This window comes from Acartia tonsa, chromosome 12 (genome assembly GCF_053477335.1).
Source record: "Acartia tonsa isolate MP-2025a chromosome 12, ASM5347733v1, whole genome shotgun sequence".
Classification (NCBI taxonomy): Eukaryota; Metazoa; Arthropoda; class Copepoda; order Calanoida; family Acartiidae; genus Acartia; species Acartia tonsa.
In genome coordinates this window covers 25047976-25070764 of record NC_137271.1, presented here as the reverse complement: position 1 = coordinate 25070764, position 22789 = coordinate 25047976, and the positions used below count along the sequence as shown (strand labels likewise).

At 33.7% G+C, this 22789-nt stretch overlaps 1 protein-coding gene across 1 annotated transcript in view; it reads left to right on the top strand.

Annotated features, from left to right (window-relative positions):
- Window positions 1–2693: 2693 nt before the first annotated feature.
- The window catches only part of LOC145333840 (solute carrier family 61 member 1-like), a 31542-nt gene continuing 11446 nt past the window's right edge, over window positions 2694–22789 (top strand). The window contains exons 1-15 of the mRNA XM_080179094.1: window positions 2694–2835; window positions 3952–4050; window positions 4345–4410; window positions 4699–4729; window positions 5877–5932; window positions 6831–6907; window positions 8316–8389; window positions 9189–9239; window positions 13487–13524; window positions 14390–14477; window positions 16538–16611; window positions 19704–19765; window positions 21190–21250; window positions 21977–22051; window positions 22653–22707. Of these exons, the coding sequence (XP_080035220.1) occupies window positions 2823–2835; window positions 3952–4050; window positions 4345–4410; window positions 4699–4729; window positions 5877–5932; window positions 6831–6907; window positions 8316–8389; window positions 9189–9239; window positions 13487–13524; window positions 14390–14477; window positions 16538–16611; window positions 19704–19765; window positions 21190–21250; window positions 21977–22051; window positions 22653–22707 (920 nt within the window). The 5' untranslated portion in view covers window positions 2694–2822. The remainder of the gene's footprint in view (window positions 2836–3951; window positions 4051–4344; window positions 4411–4698; window positions 4730–5876; window positions 5933–6830; window positions 6908–8315; window positions 8390–9188; window positions 9240–13486; window positions 13525–14389; window positions 14478–16537; window positions 16612–19703; window positions 19766–21189; window positions 21251–21976; window positions 22052–22652; window positions 22708–22789) is intronic.

Sequence of the window (22789 nt, the reverse complement as noted above, 5' to 3'; positions counted from 1 at the left end):
ATATCCATAAAAGCGAAGCTCTGAAACTGTAGGACAAACGAACAGTAAAACTTATAGAGTGTCAGACCTGAATAAGTAGAATGTAAATGTATACAAGTCGAACGAAACAAATTTGTAAGTAAATCTGTTGCAAAATTGTTTAAATAAGGGAAATATTTACATTTTTAGGACTTGATTATCGAGATTCTTTTTTTTAACATAGTGCCTTGTTGTAATAGGAATTAGTATTTCAAAAATCAGAAGATTAAGATTATTATATCACAAAAAAAATTTGTCAAAAAGGTTATAAATCAACATTTTTAAATGGACGTACGGACATTCTGGTAACTATTACAGAATACCTACGCTTTCTAAACTGTGCTCAACTACTACAGGAATCATTATGCCAATTTCAAAATCGGTAGCACATGCCTAAATTAACGATTAGAGCTATCTGTTACGGACGGACCGAACTAATCATAGTAAAGATTCGCTTTTTAAAAGATAAGGTTAATGTGTTGATATATCATTTAACAAGGTAAATTAAGTGCCATACAAGCAAAGATTTTTTAATAAATACATGTAATAGGATGTCTGTCTGTTTACAAGAGGGATCTAGCAAACCGCAAACTAATATAATTCTCCTTTACGCTGCTGCTGAAACAGTAAAAGTGTCTAACTATGACGTCAGAAAAAATTAACAATTAACCAATAAGAAGCTAGTATTCACTGTGGTAAAATATATAGCGGCCTCTCATTGGTTAATTGTTAATTTTTTCTGACCTCATAGTTCGACACTTTTACTGTTTTCCTGCTGCTTCTTTAAGGTCCAATTAGGGTTCATAACTATTTGGGAGAGGTTACTTCCGCCCTCTAAGGAGATATCATCCCTTTTTATACCTAAATTGGAATTGGAGGCTATACTCTTCCTCCCCCCCCCCCACATGTGTCATCAGAGGCATCTAGAAGTGTTGCTGCTACTAATAAATATAAAGCGGATACTGAAATTTAGCTGGAGATACATTTGGTCTCATTTCGAATCATATATGTAGTAGCTGGATGGGTAAATAACAAAATAAAGAGCTGCTTTACTTTTATACCTGTTATTGTCTGTTGTGAATAGTTTATTTTGTCATTACTACACAAAACATCTGTTACTCTAGCCATCTCATATTGTTATTTTTTTTTTTAAATTGTGACATGTAGCAGAAAATACAGTGAGAATTATTAAAAACTAGGGATCTAAAGGGATAAGACAATGGGTTATAAATTGATGTACACCCCCAATGATGATACACAAAATTACCCCTTTTTTAACATCCATCAGACAACCAATCCTTTGATTGCACGACCTATGTCTGAAAAGTCCTAACAGTGCATGGTAGTGAGATGCGCCTGTTTATGGGCCAAGGCATCCCCTCTTCTCTTACTATTTATGTCGCGCACCTGGCTTAGCAGCAGTAGGAAATATTTTTGACGTTATAACGCGGTGTCGGCCCGAGATTCGAACCTATCACCTGCCCGGTGACAAGCGATGCGCTACGTGTTGAGCCACGAACGCGAGTATATATCCTATTATATAAAGTAGTAAGCATTTTTTGTCTGTCCCGAAGGATCTCGCTAACCGCTGAACCGATATTGTTATCCTTTACAGTGAAGCTTCTTATAGGTCCTGTGAAGGTTTTAAACTATTTTTCGAGAGGGTGTCCTCATAATTTTTATTACTCTTTGGAAACTCAAAAATAGGATGAGGTCGACTTTTCCTTCGCCTACCAGTGCAGTGACCCTAGAGGCTTCTAGGGGCGTAGCCGCTAGTTAATTAAAAAGTATAAACAATATTGTATATTGATATGTTGCAAAATTGAGTAGATACAGGATACTGAAAAAGGACATAGTGTTATTTTTAGGATTTGATTGTAGTACAATGTTGTCCTAGGAATCATTGTTCCAAAAACCAGATGAATCTGAGAAGTTGTTATGCGAATTTTAAAATTGATAGAACAATATGTAATGAGCTATACGTTATAGACGGACTGACCAGCCCTAATTGTAGAAAAGCTTTTGTTTAAAAAAAGAAATTTCATATACTTGTTAGAGCTGTAGTGTGTAGTAGCTAGGTTATTTTACTAAGTATATTTTTGCCTGTCATCCCCCCTTTGTCCATACCCTTTTCAAACCCCCCTTTAACTGCCTTAACACCCTTCCCCTTTATCAGCCATGGTTCTTTCTAATTGTGCTTATCACCGTAACTCCCCCCACTCACCCCCATCTCTCTTTCCCTTTCCCACTTGTTCGGTTTTCTATGTCCTTTTTTTAGGGGTTTTCACATTTGCGCATAATTTTGAAAAAATAGCTGTAAAGTATTTTTCAATGGATAACTTTTAAAAATGAGAGTCAAACATTATTATAATTATTATTTAACAATGTATTTAGAATATCATTTGACTAATTACGTTATATCGAAATATTTCCTCTTCAATTTAATGCTGAAAATGTCGACATATATTGGAGCTATATCGATAATAAGTCAGCGAGTCATCCCTAACTTTATTTAGTATCTTGACGTTAGGTAAACCAAAAGGTTTGTATAAAATTTTAATAAGAATACACTTTTTTAATACATAAAAATAATAATATTTTACGTTGGCTAATTTTTTTGGCGCATTTTATAAACACCCCTTAAACCAAGTTGCAACTAAGCGCACGGAAATATTTTTTGTCAGTCAGTTTTCTTTTTAAATGCGCGTAGCGCGCTGATTAACCAAGCACTGTGAACTAATAACTTGTTTTTAAACATTATATTATATCTTTATTAGTGAAAAATGAGTAGATAGCAGTTAAAAATGGATTCAAATGGTAAATATATTAATTTACATATCAAAAAATATATTCGAAAAAATAAATGTTTCGTCAAAATTAAGGTTACGCACTACTGAGTTTTATCAGATATCTTACAGGATAAGACAATGTACGATAAATTGATTTACACCAATTGTGATAAACAAAATTACCTCTTCTGTAGATTAAAATTAATTATGTAAAAGTTTGGCCAATCACTAGTAACCATAAACCAAGCTTTAACAAGTCTCCAAAGTGTTTAAGCCTACTAATGCCAGAACGTCGTTTGCATATAGTTTACTGTCGTATATCTTCTTCCTCCCAGTTTACATCCTATTTTATCAAGCAGTAAGGTTTTTTTTTATATAGCTTAAGATTTCGATAACTACAGAACCGATTGAGTTTTTCATTTTTGGGAATCGCATTATAGGGCTTGGGATGGTTTTAGGCTATTTTTTATTTCTTAGGATATGTTTTTTGCTATTATGCTCTTCCCTTCATTTTCTTAAAAACTGCTTTTCCACTGATCCTTACCTGTTGCTACTCTTTTATAATGTAACTAGCGGCTACGCCCCTAGAGGCCTCTAGGGGCACTTAAGGAGGGGGAAGTCGAATTTGATAACCCAATTTCGTATTTTAGATTTTAAAAGAAAAAGTAAAAAAAGATTTTTGGGGGGTGAAATTTTTTTTTTTTTTTGGGGGGGGGGGTTGTCCCATCCCCCAAGAAAATAGTTATAAACCTTCCCGGAACCTATGAGAAGCTACCTTGTTAAGGAGAACCCGATCAGTTTAGCGGTTAGCGAGATCCTTCAGGACAGACAAAAAAAGCTTACTACATTATATAATAGGATAAATCATAAGAGTTATTTATCGCATCGTATTATATACAGCTTTCCGCGGATATTAGAATAAAGAAATATAAGATAAAAATCAGTACGGTATACGTAGCCGGGGCGTGATCCCGACCTAACAAAACTGGTATAATTTTTATTTTGATATTCGTGGTAAATTGTCTGTAATCCAATGCTATACATTTTTTTCAGTATGGCAAGGAACCGAATCTTATAATTGTACATTCTAAATCCGCGGAAAGCTGTTTATAATACGATGAGAGAAATAACTATTCTTTTCTAGTTGACGGGCTGCTTGGGTGTTTAATTTTGGTAGCGGTTGGTTTCTTCATATCTGACAGAACAACAAGGAAAAAGAAAACCAGTGTTACCAGCAAACCAGGTAAAATAATTTAACTTAACCATTTTACTAACAGGAAGTAATAAGTTGATTAAATTTTTTTGCATGATTATCTTACTCAAATTTGAAATAATGATTCCTAGAACAACAAGGTATAATGTTATAAGCGTGGCATCTCTACTATTATTGAATTTCAATGGTCTTTGTAATGTTTCTCAAACAGGTAATTTTGCTTGTATGTTTGATGACCAAAAGAAAAAATGGATTCTATCCTATTTTAAGTGATGTTAAAATGAAGATCAAAATAAACCATTAAAGAATTATTTTCGTTTCTAGAGGACAACAGTTACCTGATATATTTAAGAAGAATATTTTTATCTGCGAATCTCCTGGCTTTATTTGGTAAGTGTAGCATTATTTCTTCGTCTAAAACCGTCAGTTAATCTGTAAAGCTATGGGGATTTCATTTTCTCAGATGCTATTCATGATAAACGGATGAATGTTTTTGTAAAGATTCTTTTTACCTATGAGCATTTAGTATTATATTTACTAGGTCCGTGGGTTTTTAAGTCATGCCACAAAATTATAGAGACATAATTCAAAGTATTTGCAGTACTGGCTAAATGACAAACTTGTGACTGATTAAGCCTTTTTCCTAACTTAAACTTAATATAACTCTTTTTATTTTAGGCGATTGGTTACAAGGACCGTATATACACAGGTAATGGAAGGGGGCATTTTTGGAGGGTGGAGGTACCCTCCACAGAATATTTTTTTTTAAACCTTTCCTGGACTTATAAGAAGCTTCACTGTTGAGAAGAAACATATCTTTTCAGCGGTTAGCGATTTCCTTCACTACATTCAAAAAAGCTTACTTTCTAAAATACAAAAACAAATGTTTTTCTTTTAAATTACACAGATTATTCCTGTTTTTTTCTAAAGATATTGAGATTTAATGAATTGTACTATAAATGTATCTTTTTTCTTCTAGTCAAAATTTATTGATTTTTTCTTATCCTAATAATTCGAGATAATTCACCGATTAACATATTTAAGTCAGTTGATTTTAAAACGTTTAGGTTTTTTTTTTATTTCGTGTTTCGTTCATTTCGATTTTTTGTGATTTCTCTTAGGAGGGTGGTAGTACCCTCCCTCAAAATAGTTATAAACCTTCCCAGGACCTATGAGAAGCTACCCTGTTAAGGAAAACCCAATCGGTTCAGCGGTTGGCGAGATCCTAAGCTACAAACAAACAAAAATTACTACTTTATATAATAACTAGCGGATACGCCCCCCCCTAGAAGCCTCTTGGGGCACTTAAGGTAGAAGGGGGAAAAGTCGACCTCATCCCATTTTAAATTCAAATTTCAAAAGAGTAAAAAAATATTTTGGGGGGAGGGTGGTGAAAATACCCTCCCAAAAATAGTTTAAAACCTTCCCAGGATCTATAAGTAGCTTTACTGTAAAGGAGAACAATATCGGTTCAGCGGTTAGGGAGATTCTTCGGGACAGACAAAAAACTCTTACTACTTTATGTAATAGGACTAGCGGCTTCGCCCCTAGCCTCTAGGGGCTTTGCCTCAAGAGGTTTTATCAAACAAATTTTTCGTGTTTTAGATTTTAAAGAAATTTTTTTAAAAAAAATTTGGGGGGGAGGGGGGAATTTTTTATTTTTTGAGGGGGTTAGGGGTGTATAAACCTTCCCGGGACCTATGAGAAGCTAACCTGTAAAGAAGAACCCGATCGCTTCAGCGGTTAGCGAGATCCTTCGCTACAAACAAACAGACAGACAGACAAACAAACAGACAGACAGACAGACATTGTTCTATTTTGTATTATAGATATTACAGATATTTTCTATATTTCAGGCTATACTCCTATCATGGACATTCTGAGGAGAACATAGCCATCCTGTTTCTAACAGGTAAGCTTACAACTTTCTATGGTAAAAATTGTACCTACTGCTGATATATCATGTGCGTGACATCAACAGTTTTGGGAATTTTTGGCCCATAGACATACACAAATTAGAGGGATAAAGTTAACAATTAATCCAAGCCAAAATTATTTTTATTAACCTATTTCTTCTTATAAATTATTTATTGATAAATATATTCTAAATGTGTACAGAAAATCTAGTAAAATAATGGTAGCTTTCCCTGAAAGTGCCTAAACCCTTCCCCTTTATTATTTTTTTTCAATGAAATAAAATAAGGAATAGTTATTTCTCGCATCGTATTATAAACAGCTTTCCGCGGATATAGAATGTACCAGTATAAGATTAAAACCAGTTTTTTGAGCCCCGAAGTGCCGAAGGCGCGGGCTTAAAAAACTGGTTTTAATCTTATGATTGTACATTTTTATATTCGTAGAAAGCTGGATATAATACGATGCTAGACATAGTGTTTTCGTATGGATGAGAACCGGTTCCTATCCACCGGATTCGAATGAATACAAGAAAGAGAATTACTAAATCCTGCTTGGTTGTCCAGTAAAAATCTAACCACCACCCCCACACACAATTTTATTTCTACTTTTTAAATATGGATGGGAAGGGCTTTCTTAGCTCGATAGTAGGGAAATACAGGGATAAGACAATGGCCGATAAATTAATGTAAATCCCTATGCTGATTAACCATTCTATAGATTACAATTAGTGGTTGAAACGTTTTGGACACTGAACTTATTGAATCAACCATTAAAAATTCAATAAAAGTCCCCAAAGACGACGAGTAATAAACCTTTATTATAAAACTATGGGGGCTGGTGCAATTAACACCCCAATGCCCCCTCTCTCTCCCTGATCAATTATGCTTTTTTAGGTTATGTATCCAGTTGTCTGTTTGGAAGTTTTTCTGGGCCCCTGGCTGACATCTATGGCAGAAAGTTTATGGCTATGGTAATTTTTCAAAGCGAAGCTTTTCTATAATTAGGGTCGGTCCGTCCGTCCGTACGTCTGTAACGGATAGCTGTTTTCATTAATTTAGGCATGTTAGAATTGTCCTATCGATTTCAAACTTTGCAGTAGTTAGGTACGATTTAGAAAGTGTAGCAACTCTATAATCATTACCAGAATGTCCGTACGTCCATTTTAAACATGTCGATTTTTTTACTTTTTTTAACAACAAATTTTTATGTGATCTAATCATCCGATTAATCTGATTTTTGGCATATTAATTCCTGGGACAACAAAGTATAATGTTATTATCGAAGCAACTCTATAATCAAGTCCTAAAAATGTAAGTATGTCCATAAACATAATCCTGTTTAAAGCAGTTTTTCAACAAATTTACTAACAACTTTGCTTCGACTCATTTACATTTATATTCTGCTTATTCAGTTCTGACACTATACAAGTGTTTATGTCCGTTTGTCCTACCTTTTCAGTGATTCGCTTTTATGGATGTTGTCATCCTTGTTATTGACGCAAATGGCAGATCAATGTTGATCAAGATGACGACAACAACCATAAGTAGAAAAGCACAAAAAATCTTGGAAATACATACGGACAAAGTGAGTTATACACAAGATGTTCACGTTTATAGAACTTTGTTAACAAACTAATAAAATATCTTTAGATGCATATCCGACAGACAGACGGACCAAATAAATGATATACTGGATGCGCTCATGGAGACAGGGAATCTTCCCAGAAAATATTTAGACGCTTATATTAAATAGCAGCCATTAAAATTGCATTTCCGCAAAAGCGTTACGGACGAACTGACTGACAAGAGAACAGATACAGTTAATTGTATAGTTGCTACCTGGTTTTGAAAAGTAGTTATTACTTGTAACAAGCTGTATCATAACAGCGTAACACATCAAAATACATTTTTAAGACTTTCACACAAAAATTGACAAGGTATTTTTCATTTAAAACATTAATGACACATTTCCAATAATATGTATCTAAATGTAAAAGTGTACTTTTTCTGTACTTTTTAAATATATTTATTATCTAATTAAAATTTATATAAAAATTCTATAAAAATCAGCATTAATTTGATAACTAGTTCTTTTTAAAACATTATTATGTAAAATCGATGTAAAAGTCACTTTATTAAATAAAAAATATAATTTTCTGTTGGTATTGTCAACTAATAAATAAATACTAATCATACTATAATCCAGTATGGCTTCGAAACCGATTATTATTCGTTGCAATTTTCCACAAATAATAAAATAAAACTTAAGAATTAATACCAGTTTTGTTAACTAATTTCATTTTAATCTTACAATGTTTCAATTTAATATCCGCGGAAAAGGTGTCTATAATACGATGCGATAAACAACTTCTTTTTCAGGTATTCTGTGTAGTTTATGGATTATGCTGTTGGACAAAATTATATTCCAGCTTTTATATTCTGCTCTTTGGAAGGGAAATTCATATCATAATAATTTACTGTAAAACTTTAAGGAGAGAGTGGACAATAGGCTATTTATTACACAAGACTTCAAAGTTTTATAATAATGTTTTCTTATTCGTTGACTCCACAACTTTGGGGACTTTCATTGGCTGGTTCATTAAGTTGGGTGTTCAAACGTTTCGGCCACTACTTTTAATCTACTAAAAAGGTAATTTTGTGTATCATCTTTGGGGATGTACTTATCCCTTTAGATCCCTTGTAAGACTCGTTCAAAATTACTATTATTTTGTTGCTTTCCCAAAAGTGGTCGGTTAAGTACTAATAACCCACAGGAGGGGAGGGGGGGAGGTGTACTTCTATTTCTGGGAGGTTAACCCTGCGGGGATTCCCAGTACCTAATATACTTTAACCTAAAAAAAAAAACGAAAAACTCACACCCCCTCACACATCTCTTATTTCCAATTTATTTATAAAATAGTGGGGAGTGGGGGGTTATCATTGCTCAAGAGATTTTGTAATAATTGATTGTTTATGAATTAGATTAATAAAGACAGCAGCATCCTATCGCCATTCAAAGGGGTTCATGGCAACCCCCTCCCCCCCCCCCCCCACACACACACACAAACCTAATTATTTCAGATTATAAAGGTCAACTGTAATTAGGTTATGTTAAGGGCTTAAATAGGTAAAAGATCCGTTTAGGGGGGGAAGCAAATTACAGTAGGGGGGAAGGGGGGGGGGCATTTTTTGTCCTCTTTTCAAATAAATGAATTATATTATTAAATTATTGATATGAATGTGTCGAATTAGATTACTTGGTGGCATATCAACATCCTGTCTTCATACTGCCTTCGAATCTTGGTAGGTAACTCAGGAATACTGGGATAGGATTATCTTGGTAGGTAACTCAGGGATACTGGGATAGGATTATCGGATCTACTGCAGTTCACGGCAAAATATTGCTGGTAACGAATATTGCCAAAAATCTATGAATTATAAAGGCTGCTAGGTGCCAAACGGCTGAACGTACAGATCATGCCCGCACACTGTTTTAAGCGGCATAAGAAGGCCTACAAATAATCTGGAATAGCCATAAATCAATAATGCATAATTATCTCGCAGTGCAGAGAAATGCGCGAAAAAGGCCTATTTTACGCGTTTTTTCTTCAGTGAAGCTTTCCTGTGCATCATTGGATCTTGGCTATTCCAGATTGTTTGTAGGCCTTCTTATACCGCTTAAAATGGTGTGCGGGTATGATCTGTACGTTCAGCCGTTTGGCAGCTAGCAGCCTTTAAAATTCATATATTTTTAGCAATATTCGTTACCAGCAATATTTTACCGTGAACTGCAGTAGATCCGGATTATCCTTACATAAAACTATCGGGATGTCTCACTGTGTATGTTTGTCGCTACTGAAGGAGCTCGCGAACTGCTGGATTTATATAGTGCCCCTTTACATTAAAGATTCTGATGACCTATAATAAGAAGTTACCTCTAGCCTCTCAAGTGAAATCACTTCTCTTTTTAAAACTATCTTTCCTCATGTGCCTCTAGAGGCCTATAGTAAGTAATAAATTATGATAAGATTAACAAAAAGGCACTTTTAGCAACTTTAAACTCTGCTGAATTAAAAATATATATATTCGCCATTCGGCCAACCTTCGTTTATAAAAAGTTGTTTGGTATGCAACAAGTATAAGAAAGGCTTCTCTAAAATTTACAGGTAAAAATTTGTCGTCAATTTATGTTGCTAATAAAACTTCATTTATTTGTCAGTTCGTTCATCTAGTCAGAGGAGAGGGGATGGCGTTAAAAGAGAGCCATATCGGTCCATCGGTTAATTAGCGAGATCTTTTGAAACATACCTAAATATGGGGATTAACAAATTGAACAAGGCACGGCTAACAAAACCTGTCTTAATATGAAAATTATTTTTTATATTCGTAGAAAACTGTTTATAATACGATATGATACTTAATTTTTCAGTATGGCTGATGACTGGTTCTAATCCAGCGGATATTAATCGGTTTCAAAGCCATACTGGAAACCCCTGTAACAAAAGTGTTCTTGTTTTAAAAAAGTAATCATTTAACTTTTAGTAGGCGGAATATAAAGCAAAAAAAGTTTTAAAATAACATGAAAAATACGTCAAGTCTAAATATATTTTATATTTAATTCAATAAAATTGTTAGCTCATTATATATCACTCTTTTTACAAATAAACAAGGATGACAACATCCAAAAAAGCGAAGCTCTGAAACAGTAGGACAAACGGACATTAACACTTGTGTAATGTCAGAATTGAATAATCAAAATGTAAATCAGGGGCGTCCAAGCTTTTTATTTTGGGGGGGGGGTAAAATTTTTGTAAGGGGGGGGGGGTAATTCGGTTTTGGGGGGGTAAAATGGCGCGCGAAGCGCGCCGCAAATTTTTTTATCCCCCCCAAAATTTATACCCCGGGGGTAAAATTTGCTTGGGGAGGGGTAATTACCCCCCCTGAAATCTGTTGGCAGGGGTAAAATTTTTTTGGGGGGGGTAAGTTAAATTTTATCAAAAATTTAGCATTAAAAATGCGCGCGAAGCGCGCAAAAATTTTTTTTGTTAGAGATTTTCTATTTTGGGGGGGTATTTACCCCCCCAAAATTGTTTGGGGGGGGGGGGGTAAATACCCCCTCCTAAATGGTTGGGGGTGCCTACGGCTTCGCTTATAATATTGTACTTTGTTGTCCCTGGAATCAGTATACCAAAAATCAGACCAATTAGGTCACATAATTAGGTCACATATAAATTTGTTGTTAAAAATGTAAAAAAATTAACATGTTTAAAATGGACGTACGGACATTCTGGTAATGATTATAGAGTTGCTACGCTTTCTAACTCGTACCTAACTTCTACAGGAATCACCATGCAAAGTTTTAAATCGATAGGACAATTCTAACATGCCTAAATTAACGAATAAAAGCTATCTATCTCGGACGGACGTACGGACGGACTGACCCTAATTATAGAGTAGCTCCGCTACTAAAAAAATGATTTTAGTGACATCCATAAGTTTTGGTGACATTTACTTATAAATAATTTAATATTGTATAGTAGATAATGCTCAGGAATCAAAGGAATTGTCAATTCATTAAAAACATTTTTTTTTAAATTTTATTGGCGATTTCTCTCAAAGTGACTATTTGAGCATAGAACCTCCACCCCTGATTTTAAATAGATTAAATATAAGAGTGTGTTTGGGTTAGGGTACCTCAGGTTTAGAACCTCCCCCCGCAGGGGATAGGCCAAAAAATGTAAAGGTAAATATATTAGGGCGGGTTTATATCGGAATTAGACAAAGAGGGGATATGCAACAGATAAAATTAACCTTTAAAACATTTCTGACCGAAAAAGAATTTTTAAAAAATTGAGTTTTAGAACGCGACCACTAAAAAATATATTTCATTACTTATTAATATGCAAAGACGACATTCAAAAAAAAGTTTGAATCAGAACTATGGCTTCATGGTGCTCCCTGGAAAAGCCTTGAGGAGCTGAATCAGGAACTTAAGGTTTATTGAGAATTGTCCAATTTGTAGAGGTTTTTAGATTTTCTCAGGCTAGTAACGAGATTTTTGAAACGGTCAAAAGTTCCTGATTCTACTCCTCAATGCCTTTCCTGGGAGCACCATGAAGCCATAGTTCTGATTCAATATATTTTTGACTCCCATTTACAAATAGCTATACAATTGAATGTCTGATCGTCAGCGGTTTTAAGACTTAGGATAAATTTTAAATCATCCACAGGTGTATTATACTCTTACAAATCATTTGCAGATCCCCGCTTTGGCCTCAGAACAAAAAAGTCCAAAATCGACCCACCCTATTATATATACTGTATGTTCATTTGTACAGGAAATCTTAACACAAAAAAAATCAGTTGTTTATCTTGAATGGAAATGGAGAAATTCACTCATCTCACATTCCGTTTCATTAAATCAGACAGACGTACATTTTTAATTATAGAAAAGTTTGCTATTAGAAAACCGTATGTATAACCAATGGTAGAAAACAATTTTTGGCAGCAGGGTTTAGGCTAATTTAAATATGCTTGTATTATTATTAAGATCTATATTCTAATCTGGTTCTTTCTTCAATTATTCTATTGTTGCCCCATACCGGTGTCCCTGAAAATAATGATATCTATCAAAACTTTTGAAAGAATTTAGAATTAGTTATCAAATTTTATTTGATAAGTTACCTAATAAAGTTTTTAGTTGACTTGCATCACATAAAATAGCTATTCATGTTTTTTTTCCAATGTGTATTGACTAGCAGATAGCCTCTAGATGCTCATAGTAACTATTGATGGATTGATTTTCGTTAATTTAGGCATGTTAGAATTGTCCTATCGATTCAAACTTAGCAGATACCCACTAGATGCTTCTAAGGACTACTGATGGATGGATGATGGTGGGGGGGGGGGGATGAAAACTTAACTTTACAATATAGTTTTTAAAAAGTTCTTTTTTGTGTGTGAACATTATACCAACAACTGAATTAATATGTAAGAAATATTTGTCAGGGTTTCGTGATTTTAGCTGTTTTAGGGTTCTTTTTATCTAACTGAGCCGTTTGTATTTCTTTGTTTTCGAACGGATAGACAAGAGCAGAAAAATAGCCTAAAACCACCCCAGGACCTATTTGAAACTTTCCGAAAAGTTCGTTATCAAAATCTTAATCTTCAGACAAAAAAACGCTCAACTACTTTAAATAATAGAATCTACTGCGCTTTACAATTTTGTCTTTTTAAAAGCAAAGCTTTCTATAATTAGGGTCGCACCGTCCGTCCGGAACGGATAGCTTTTTTTCGTTAATTTTAGAATTGTACTATTGATTTCAAACTTTGCATGGTGATTCCTGTAGTAGTTGGGTACGATTTAGAAAGCGTAGCAACTCTATAACCATTACCAGAATATCCGTACGTCCATTTTAAATAGGACGATTTTTAACTTTTTTAACAACAAGACACTCTACAAGTGTTAATGTTTGTTTGTCCTACCGTTTCAGGGCTTCGCTTTTATGGATGTGTCATTATTGTTTCATTATTTTTTATTTATTTTTAAGGTATGTAGCAGAGCATAATTCAAATTACTTCGATGAAGGTATAGTTATTTCTTTCATAATACGATGCTGGACATAGTTTTTCGTATGGATGAGAACCGGTTTCTATCCACCGGATTCGAATGAATACGAGAAATTTTTTTTTCATATGCATTTTTGTCTCCTATTATAGATACTGAAGGGAGCGGACAATGGAACAAAAATTAAACTTTTACCCAAAGTTTTACAACCCATTATTCGTTGGCTTAAAATTTAGGGATACTTTTAATGAATTTGGATAGGTTGGTTCCAAACTATGTATAAGTGTCCAAACTTTTAACCCATAATTTTAATCCACAGAAAGATTAAATTTATGGAGATGAAGATCAATTTATCGTCCATTGTCTTATCCCATTAGCTCCCTGATATTTATGAACTTTCCTAATTGTTGATGCTATCATAAATTTTATTATGAAAATAAATTATTTAAAATTCTTAATATAGAATAGGAATCAGGATGTATTTTAAAAATATTTAATCAGAATTTTATGAATCTATAATCAAATTATAGTTTTTAACAATTTTAAATTTCTTTTTTTGATAATTTCATTAAAAAAAAAGAATAAAATACCGTGCGTGGCTATCGCACAAAGCAGCTTAGCCCCCCCCCCCCCCCAAGTCACTCTCAAGTTTAATGAATAAATACTGGGTAGCTCCACAGAGTCGGGGCCCCGTAGGTAGAGACCCTGCATGGTTATGACCCTCAGAAGGGGTTATGCCTAGGAAAAAGGGCAAATACCCCCCCCCCTTATTTTCAATTTTTATTTTAAAAATAAGGAGGGAATCGACTTCCAGTGCACGTTGTGTAAGATCACCTATCATGCTGTAATCGCTATCAATAAAAAAGGAATCTATATATATATTTAGGAGAGCTGGCAATAACTCTATCCTTGTTATCATTATTCAACAGCAACCTGGCAATTGGCTCTGGCATCCTGGCAGATTTCCTTGTCAGGTATAAAAAAAAACGAAGCACCTTATAGTGCCTAATCAAAAATGACGTCATACAATGCAAATGACCAATGATAGGCCAGTATACATTTTACTTTAAGTCAATTAAAATGTATGCTGGGGTATCATTGCTCATTTGTATTATATGACATTATTTTTTATTAGGCACTATGAGCTGCTTAAAAAACAAGGATGACAACAATCATTAAATTGAAACAAATCAGAAAGCCAGTCAAACGAATGTCCTATTGTATAACATAGTAAGTTCTTTTTATCTGAATCCTAAAATCTCAAAAACTAATGAACTGATGGAGTTCTCTAATTTAGACAAGCTTTACTGTCCTGTTATGGTTTTAAGCTATTTCATTTTCAAATTTAATCCATGGGACGATATTAAGCAATATTACTAGACAATATCTGCCTCTTTGAACACAAGTTTTCTCCTGTCAAAATATCCTTGTATATCCTATATCCATTTGAAATGCTAATTATAACATTGATATATTAAATAATCAAGAAATTATGAAGGAAATTAAATTCGATATTATTGTATTTTTTTTTCTTCAAGAAATCTAATTTCCGTTGTACAATTTAATTAACATACTGTGTATAATATAGAATATATGTGGACATTATGACACAGTAAGAATTGTCGTCAATTTAGGTTGCTAACATTGGACCCATTTATTGGACAGTTCGTTCATCTAGTAGAAGGGGAGAGAAGAGGGTAAAGGAGCGTTTTAGCCAGCTACAATTTTCACTTTATTAGTGTATATGATAATCTGATGTTAGATCCAAGTAATAATAAATCTTGTCTTGTCTTGTTGGATTGATTGATTGTTGACCTTTCAATATAGTTGATAAAGATACGTAAGTCTAAAGCCAATAACATCCTTCGGCCCCTCGGGTCTGACAAAACTGGTTTTAATTTTATAATTAACATTTTAATTTCAGCGGTAAGCTGTCTATAATTAGAGTATTTTATACCCAAAATAAAGAGAATGGACGTCCTTGTTTTGGCCATCCAAAAAAAGTCCAGCTAAATGCGGCTACCGGTCCCTGTGGAAATTTAAGCAACTAATCTAATATTTTGCTTATTGTAATTATAATTGAAATTAGTGGCGTACACATGCTTTTACCAGGAGGTGCGCGAACACACACAAACATTTTATATAATTCTTAAAACCAAATTGAGGGTTTGTGAGCATTACGGACAGGATGAAGGGTATTATTTTTAGGTCAGGGGGGGTGGGGGGTGTGACCTATTTTTGACTTGATTACTTCTTTTACTGTTTTAAGGGGGGTACGGAGCTTTGAGCAGAAAAGGGGTTTATCAAACCCCCCTTTAATTTGGACAGGGGTTGGATGCACCCTTATAACCCCCGTTCTGCACGTCACTTGGAAATTATGATTGTAATATAATGAATATAGGTTTTAATTAAAAAAGGCTTAATTAAAATAATTATTAGTTTATTCAAACCGAGCGAGCACTTAAAATACCCCCCCCCCCTGAAATAATTTTTTTATAAAGTTTTCAGGAATTTCCATGATATTTCACATATTCTCTCTCTTCCTCCTCTTTTTCTGCTCTGAAAATAACTTTGTCAGTTTGTTTATCAATAAAGTTTATTTCTCCATCTATGGTTTTTTGTGCTACTTATGAATGTTGTCATTTTTGTTTATTATATCACTAGCGGTTGCGCCCCTAGCATCTTAGTGTAATGTACTTAAATAAGTAAGTTGAAGGCAAAAAAAGCCTTAAATCTAAAAGATAAAATAGCCGAAAACTATCCCGGAACCTTTGTAAAGAGGAGAACTCAATCAGTTATTGAAATCTCATTAATTTATTTTCTATGATTATGATACTTTCTTTAACGAAGACGAAGAAGTCTCTCAATGACGTCATAAAAATGAGGGATGATGAGAGGAGGAATGGGAAAGAAAACCTCTAAAAAAGATATGGATAATCCCTCGTTTTTATGACGTAACATGCAGATTTTTTTAGGGAACTTTTTTCGTCTTCTTCTTTAACCTAATATTTCACAAATATAATTTATATTTCAGAGATCTGGATTTGTCGCCAATTTCGCCGTTTTTAGCAGCCATCCCGGTCCTTGCTCTTAGCTGCTTAATGATAGGTATGTTTTAATGACAAATTATTTCTATATCCAGATTTTTACGAATATAAAAAATGTAAAATCAAGAGATCAAAATCATTTTTTAGCCCGTGCCTTCGGCATCTCGGGGCTAAAAATCTGGTTTTGTTCTTATTATTGTACATTTCATATCCGCGGAAAGCTGTTTATAATACGATGCGAGAAATTACCATTTATAATTTTAAATTTTTTTTTTACAATTTTTAGGTTAGGTTAGGTTATGTTACATAGCTATGGGGGCCAAGCGCCGGCTCCTGATGCTATTTTGTCCTGAGGCTATTTTGTCCTAGGCTATTTTGTCCGAGGCTATTTTGATAGGCCAAGATCCCTAACATATGGTAATAACAAAATAGTTTTAAGCAGCCATCTCTTTATTTGATGTTAGCTGCTTTATTATAGTTAAAACCAAGGATATTACAATAGTAGATAATTGTAAGTAGCCATTTTTTGTATCTGCCAAACATGTTTGCTGTTATCATATCAATATAAGAAGTACACACATAAAGACAGACATATAACTTTATAAATAGGATTACAAAAAAATTAAGAACTCAACGATAATCTATTATTACTTTTATTACACATTTATGAGGATAATAAAACTATTGATAACATTATATAAAATATACTAGCGGCTTCGCCCCTAGCCTCTAGGGGCTTTGTCCCAAGAGGTGATCAAAAAAAAGTTAAGGTGAAATTCAAAAAAAAAATAAAAAGGACCAAGAAAATCTTCTACAAAATAAGGACCAAGGAAATCTTCTACAAAAAAAAACAAAAAAATGGAGGGGGGGATTTTTTTATTTTTGGGGGGGTTGGGGGTGTCCCACCTCCCAAGAAAATAGCCTAAAACCACCACAGGACCAGTAGGTATATTAACTGAAGAGTAGAATCCGATCGGTTCAGTGGTTACCGAGATCTTAAGCTGTAGACGCACGGACGGACGGATGGACATACAGACAGACGGACAGACAGACAGACATCAAGCTACTTTGTATTATAGATAAATAGATGGTAAGCCCCTATAGTCCTTTAGGGGAGTTTTTTCTCTCCAGGTTTTCACTCCTCAAGATAGTTTTAGACATTACATAGACCTAATAGAAGCTTCACTTTAAGAGAACTATATCAGTTCAGCGGTTAACGAGATCCTTCTCTACACAATGACAAACTATCGTCCTGTTACTTTTAAAAAGTGAACCTTCCTTTTTTTCAATATTATTATACAAAATATTGTTAGCGCTGTCTCTAGATTCTAATATTCGTAGTAAGTTTTAGATTTTTGAAATTATATAGCATAAAACCATCCATAACACAGATAACACTCGTGTTTCAATGGTTATTGAGATCTTAACGGACAGATAAATAAATCGTAATACTTTATGTACTTTTGAGTAGGGTTGAGCCGGATACTTTTTTGGCCGGATACCGTATAACGGATATCTGGCTGATTTCTAATGGAGGTTATCCGGTTCCGGCCGGATATCTGGTCAACGTTCGATATCCGGCAAATTACCGGTTATCCGGCGTCAAAAATTAGCCGGATATCATGTAACCGGATAGTTTTAATATCCGGTATCCGGACGGATATTGAAAATGAACGGATATCCGGCCGTATAACCGGCCAGACCGGATATCCGGCCCATTCCTACTTTTGAGAAGTAATGTCAACATGGTAAAAAATAAAATAATACACAATGAGGAAGGGAAATAGGCTGAAAATTAAACGAGTTTCAATAGAAACACGCTCTCTCATTTGTTGGCTAAAAAAAACTTTGGATACTTTCTTTAAACCATGTCAAACTAGGTTGATCCAAACTTTTTCACTAATAACTCTCTTACGTTCGTAACTATTCATTGGTTGGTTGGTTCATTAAGGTGAATGGCTGAACGTTTCAACCACTATTTGCAATCTACAGATGGGATAATTCAGTTTATAATTTGGGATGTACATCAATTCTATTGGCCATTGTCTTATCCCTTTGGTTGTACTGACTTCCTGAGCATAGACGTCCAAAGGGGGGGGGGGGGGTTAGGGGTGATTACCCCCCCCCCAAAATAAAAAAAGCGACACATTACAAACTGTCCCAATTTTGTATAACTTTTGCGGAACATGTTCTAGTTACGTCATATTTTTCATTCCCGAAAAAGAGAAGGGGGGAAGAAAATCTCTTCAAAAGAGATGGGGAAAACCCCCTTTTCTCCCATCTCTTTTTTCTTCCCCCCTTCCCTTTTTTTTCTTTCCCTCTTCCCTTTTTCGGGAAAGAAAAATATGACGTAAATGGAACTTGTTCCGCAAAAGTTATACAAAATTGGACCAGTTTGTTATGTGTCAAAAAAATCCTCTATGAAATAAAGATTACCCCCCCCAAAAAAAAACATTTTTTTTAAAATTTAACCCACCCCCCCCCCCTCCAAATAAAAAGCTTGGACGCCCATGTTCCTAAGCTATGATTTATACTCTGTTTTTATAATAAGAGCAAAGAAAATAAAAACAGAGCATTTAGATTATACAATTATGTGAGATCCAATTAAAATAACTTTCTGTCTTAGGTAAATAACAAAGATTATTTTAGAAGTAGGGAAAGTATGTCCAAGCGTTTTATTTTAAATGGCGGTAACATGCAGTTTTCAAATTATAGGGATGTAAAAAAAACCTCTACAACTCACATCCCCCTCGCACGTCGCTATTCTTTTTTGTGAAAATAATTTTGTTGTGGCTTTTATAATTTACTACAAGCCACGCCCCTATAGGTCTCTAGGAGTACTTGAGGTAAAAGGACAAGAATTGAACCTCCCCTTTCAATATTGATTTAAAAGAAAAGTTGTGGAGTTGGGAAGAATTTTTTTTGGTTAATTGTTTTGGTAGGGAGAGGTACCCTCCCCAAAAATAGTTATGAATCTTATCTAAAAGATGCTTTACAGTAAAGGAGAATCATATCGGTTTAACAAAACAGACAGACAGACATACAGAAAAACTGACATCCTAATTACTTTTAAATAAGGTAAACAAAGTAGTTGAACGTTTTGTTTTATTCAAAAATACGAAAAATATGATTAACATAATTTACATTGTTTAGGATTGTTTTGGAAAGAGAATTATGGAGATAGAAAGATGAATGTTTTAGAAACATATACTCAGGTATAGTTTTATAAACATATACTCAGGTATAGTTTTAGAAACATATACTCAGGTATAGTTTTAGAAACATACTCTCAGGTATAGTTTTATAAACATATACTCAGGTATAGTTTTAGAAACATATACTCAGGTATAGTTTTAGAAACATATACTCAGGTAGAGTTTTAGAAACATATACTCAGGTATAGTTTTAGAAACATATACTCAGGTAGAGTTTTAGAAACATATACTCAGGTATAGTTTTAGAAACATATACTCAGGTAGAGTTTTAGAAACATATACTCAGGTATAGTTTTAGAAACATATACTCAGGTAGAGTTTTAGAAACATACATATACTCAGGTATAGTTTTAGAAACATATACTCAGGTATAGTTTTAGAAACATATACTCAGGTAGAGTTTTAGAAACATATACTCAGGAATAGTTTTAGAAACATATACTCAGGTAGAGTTTTAGAAACATATACTCAGGTATTGTTTTAGAAACATATACTCAGGTAGAGTTTTAGAAACATATACTCAGGTAGAGTTTTAGAAACATATACTCAGGTATAGTTTTAGAAACATATACTCAGGTATAGTTTTAGAAACATATACTCAGGTATAGTTTTAGAAACATATATACTCAGGTAGAGTTTTAGAAACATATACTCAGGTAGAGTTTTAGAAACATATACTCAGGTAGAGTTTTAGAAACATATACTCAGGTAGAGTTTTAGAAACATATACTCAGGTAGAGTTTTAGAAACATATACTCAGGTATAGTTTTAGAAACATATACTCAGGTAGAGTTTTAGAAACATATACTCAGGTAGAGTTTTAGAAACATATACTCAGGTAGAGTTTTAGAAACATATACTCAGGTATAGTTTTAGAAACATATACTCAGGTAGAGTTTTAGAAACATATACTCAGGTATAGTTTTAAAAGGGAAGCTTTTCTATAATTAAGGTCGGTCCGTCAATCCATCCGGAACGGTGAGATCTTTTTGTTAATTCAGACATGTTAGAATTGTCCTATCGGTTTCAAAATTAGCATGATGATTCCTATAACAGTTTGGTACGATTTAGGATTAGTAGTCTCTATAATAGTTAATAGAATGTCCGTACGTTCATTTAAAACATGTTTATTTTAACCTTTTTGACCAAAAAAATTGTATGTGATGTTTTAAATATTGAATCCTTTTACAATCAATTCACTCCAACAAATTCACTCACAATTTTGTTTCAACTTATACATTTGAATTTCTTTTATTCAATTCTGACACTCTTTAATTGTTAGGTTTTGTTTGTATACCATATCAGGGCTTCGCTTTTATGGATGTTGTCATCTTTTTTATATCAAAATAATTATGATTAAAGATAAACTGTAGGGAAAAGCCAATAGTATTTAATAAAATAATAATTTTTTGTTTTGCTTTCAGGGTGTAAAAACAATTGTAGGAGATATGAATATATTAAAATTAGGATTCATCCAGTCACTAGGTAAATTGTCATCATGTTAAAAGTTTATGATTTCATAATATTTCATTTCAATTTTATGGGGAGAAGAAAGGGTTGTTGATTTCTTTTAAAGCCATTTTCTGCATTCTCTCTGATGTTAAATGCAAAGTTTTTGGATGTTCGCCCGAAGTAAAAGATGAAAATAACAGATTGAACAGATAAGTCATGCTTTTTAGAAAATATTTGTTCTTATTGTGTAGCTCATTTAACAATTTTCTAGTGAATTTAGAAGCTCTTTCCAGTATGGCTTCGAAACCGATTTTATCCGGTGGATTAGAATCGGTTCTCTGCCATACTGCAAAATCCAGTTTTCTACGAATGTAAAAATGTACAATCATAAAATTTAAAAAAGTTTTTTAGCCCGTGCTTTTGGCATCTGGGGGCTAAAAAATGCTTTTAATCGTATAATTGTACATTTTAAATCCGCGGAAAGCTGTTTATTATACGATGCGAGAAGCAACTATTCCAGTATGGCTTCGAAACTGATGAATATCCGCTAGATTAAAACCGAAAAATCATGTGTAGTGTCGTTTTACAGATATTTTCCACGAATGATTAAAAAAAAAATCATTGAATTAATACCAGTTTTGTTTACCCAGGTCTTCGGCAAATCAAAAATATCACATCAAATTCTGTAACTCAATAGTTTTTAATCCACAAAATTCCCTAAAGAAATGTTTTTCAACATGAGACAATTTTGAAATTTAGTTGAATCAAGTATGTACACATTTGTATATTTGTGGACTCCCACCCTAACTCAAAATCATGCATCTGTGCCTTTAGGTAATTTTGTTTTAGTAATGAAGCTACTCTTTAATTCGAAATTTCCGTCCATTTGTAAGTGCCTTTTATAAATAATCAATGATTGATCGTATTTTGCAATTTAATTTTTTAAATTGTGAATTTGGTTAGTACGCCCTTTTGTCAGTTCATAACACAATAGTCATTTCTTTGCTAATATTTAAAATAACAGATCTATAGTATATAATAAACAGATAACTATCTCCCTCACTTTTTCAATGACCTTTTCCGTCTGCTACCAAATTGTTTTCTGCTACTTGGCTGTGTCAATACACACCACACCATTGCATTGATTTGTTTTTCAATGACCCAATTGAGACTCGGCACAAGGACAGTGCGATGGGGAGATACAATTATTTGACTTTTTCTCCCTCTAGTGTTTTACTCTAATTTGAAATAGATCTCTGGCTTTTGTTGCGAAGCGCATCCAGTATTAAACTTTCGTAAATTCGTAGTCTGTCGTTCATGCAACAAAAATCAAAAACACTTTTTCTGAAGGTTTTTGTGATTTTATATCGTTGTCAATCCATGATTTTTTTGTGATCAGCTACTTATGGATGTTGTCATCCTTGTTCTGTTTTAGGAAGAGTATTTTCTTGTTTTATGGTGGCTATCATGATTGGGTCTTTCATTTTTAGGTAAGAATAAATTATATCTTCCAGTATGGCTTCGAAGCCGATTAATATCCGCTGGATTAGAACCGGTTCTTAGCTATACTAA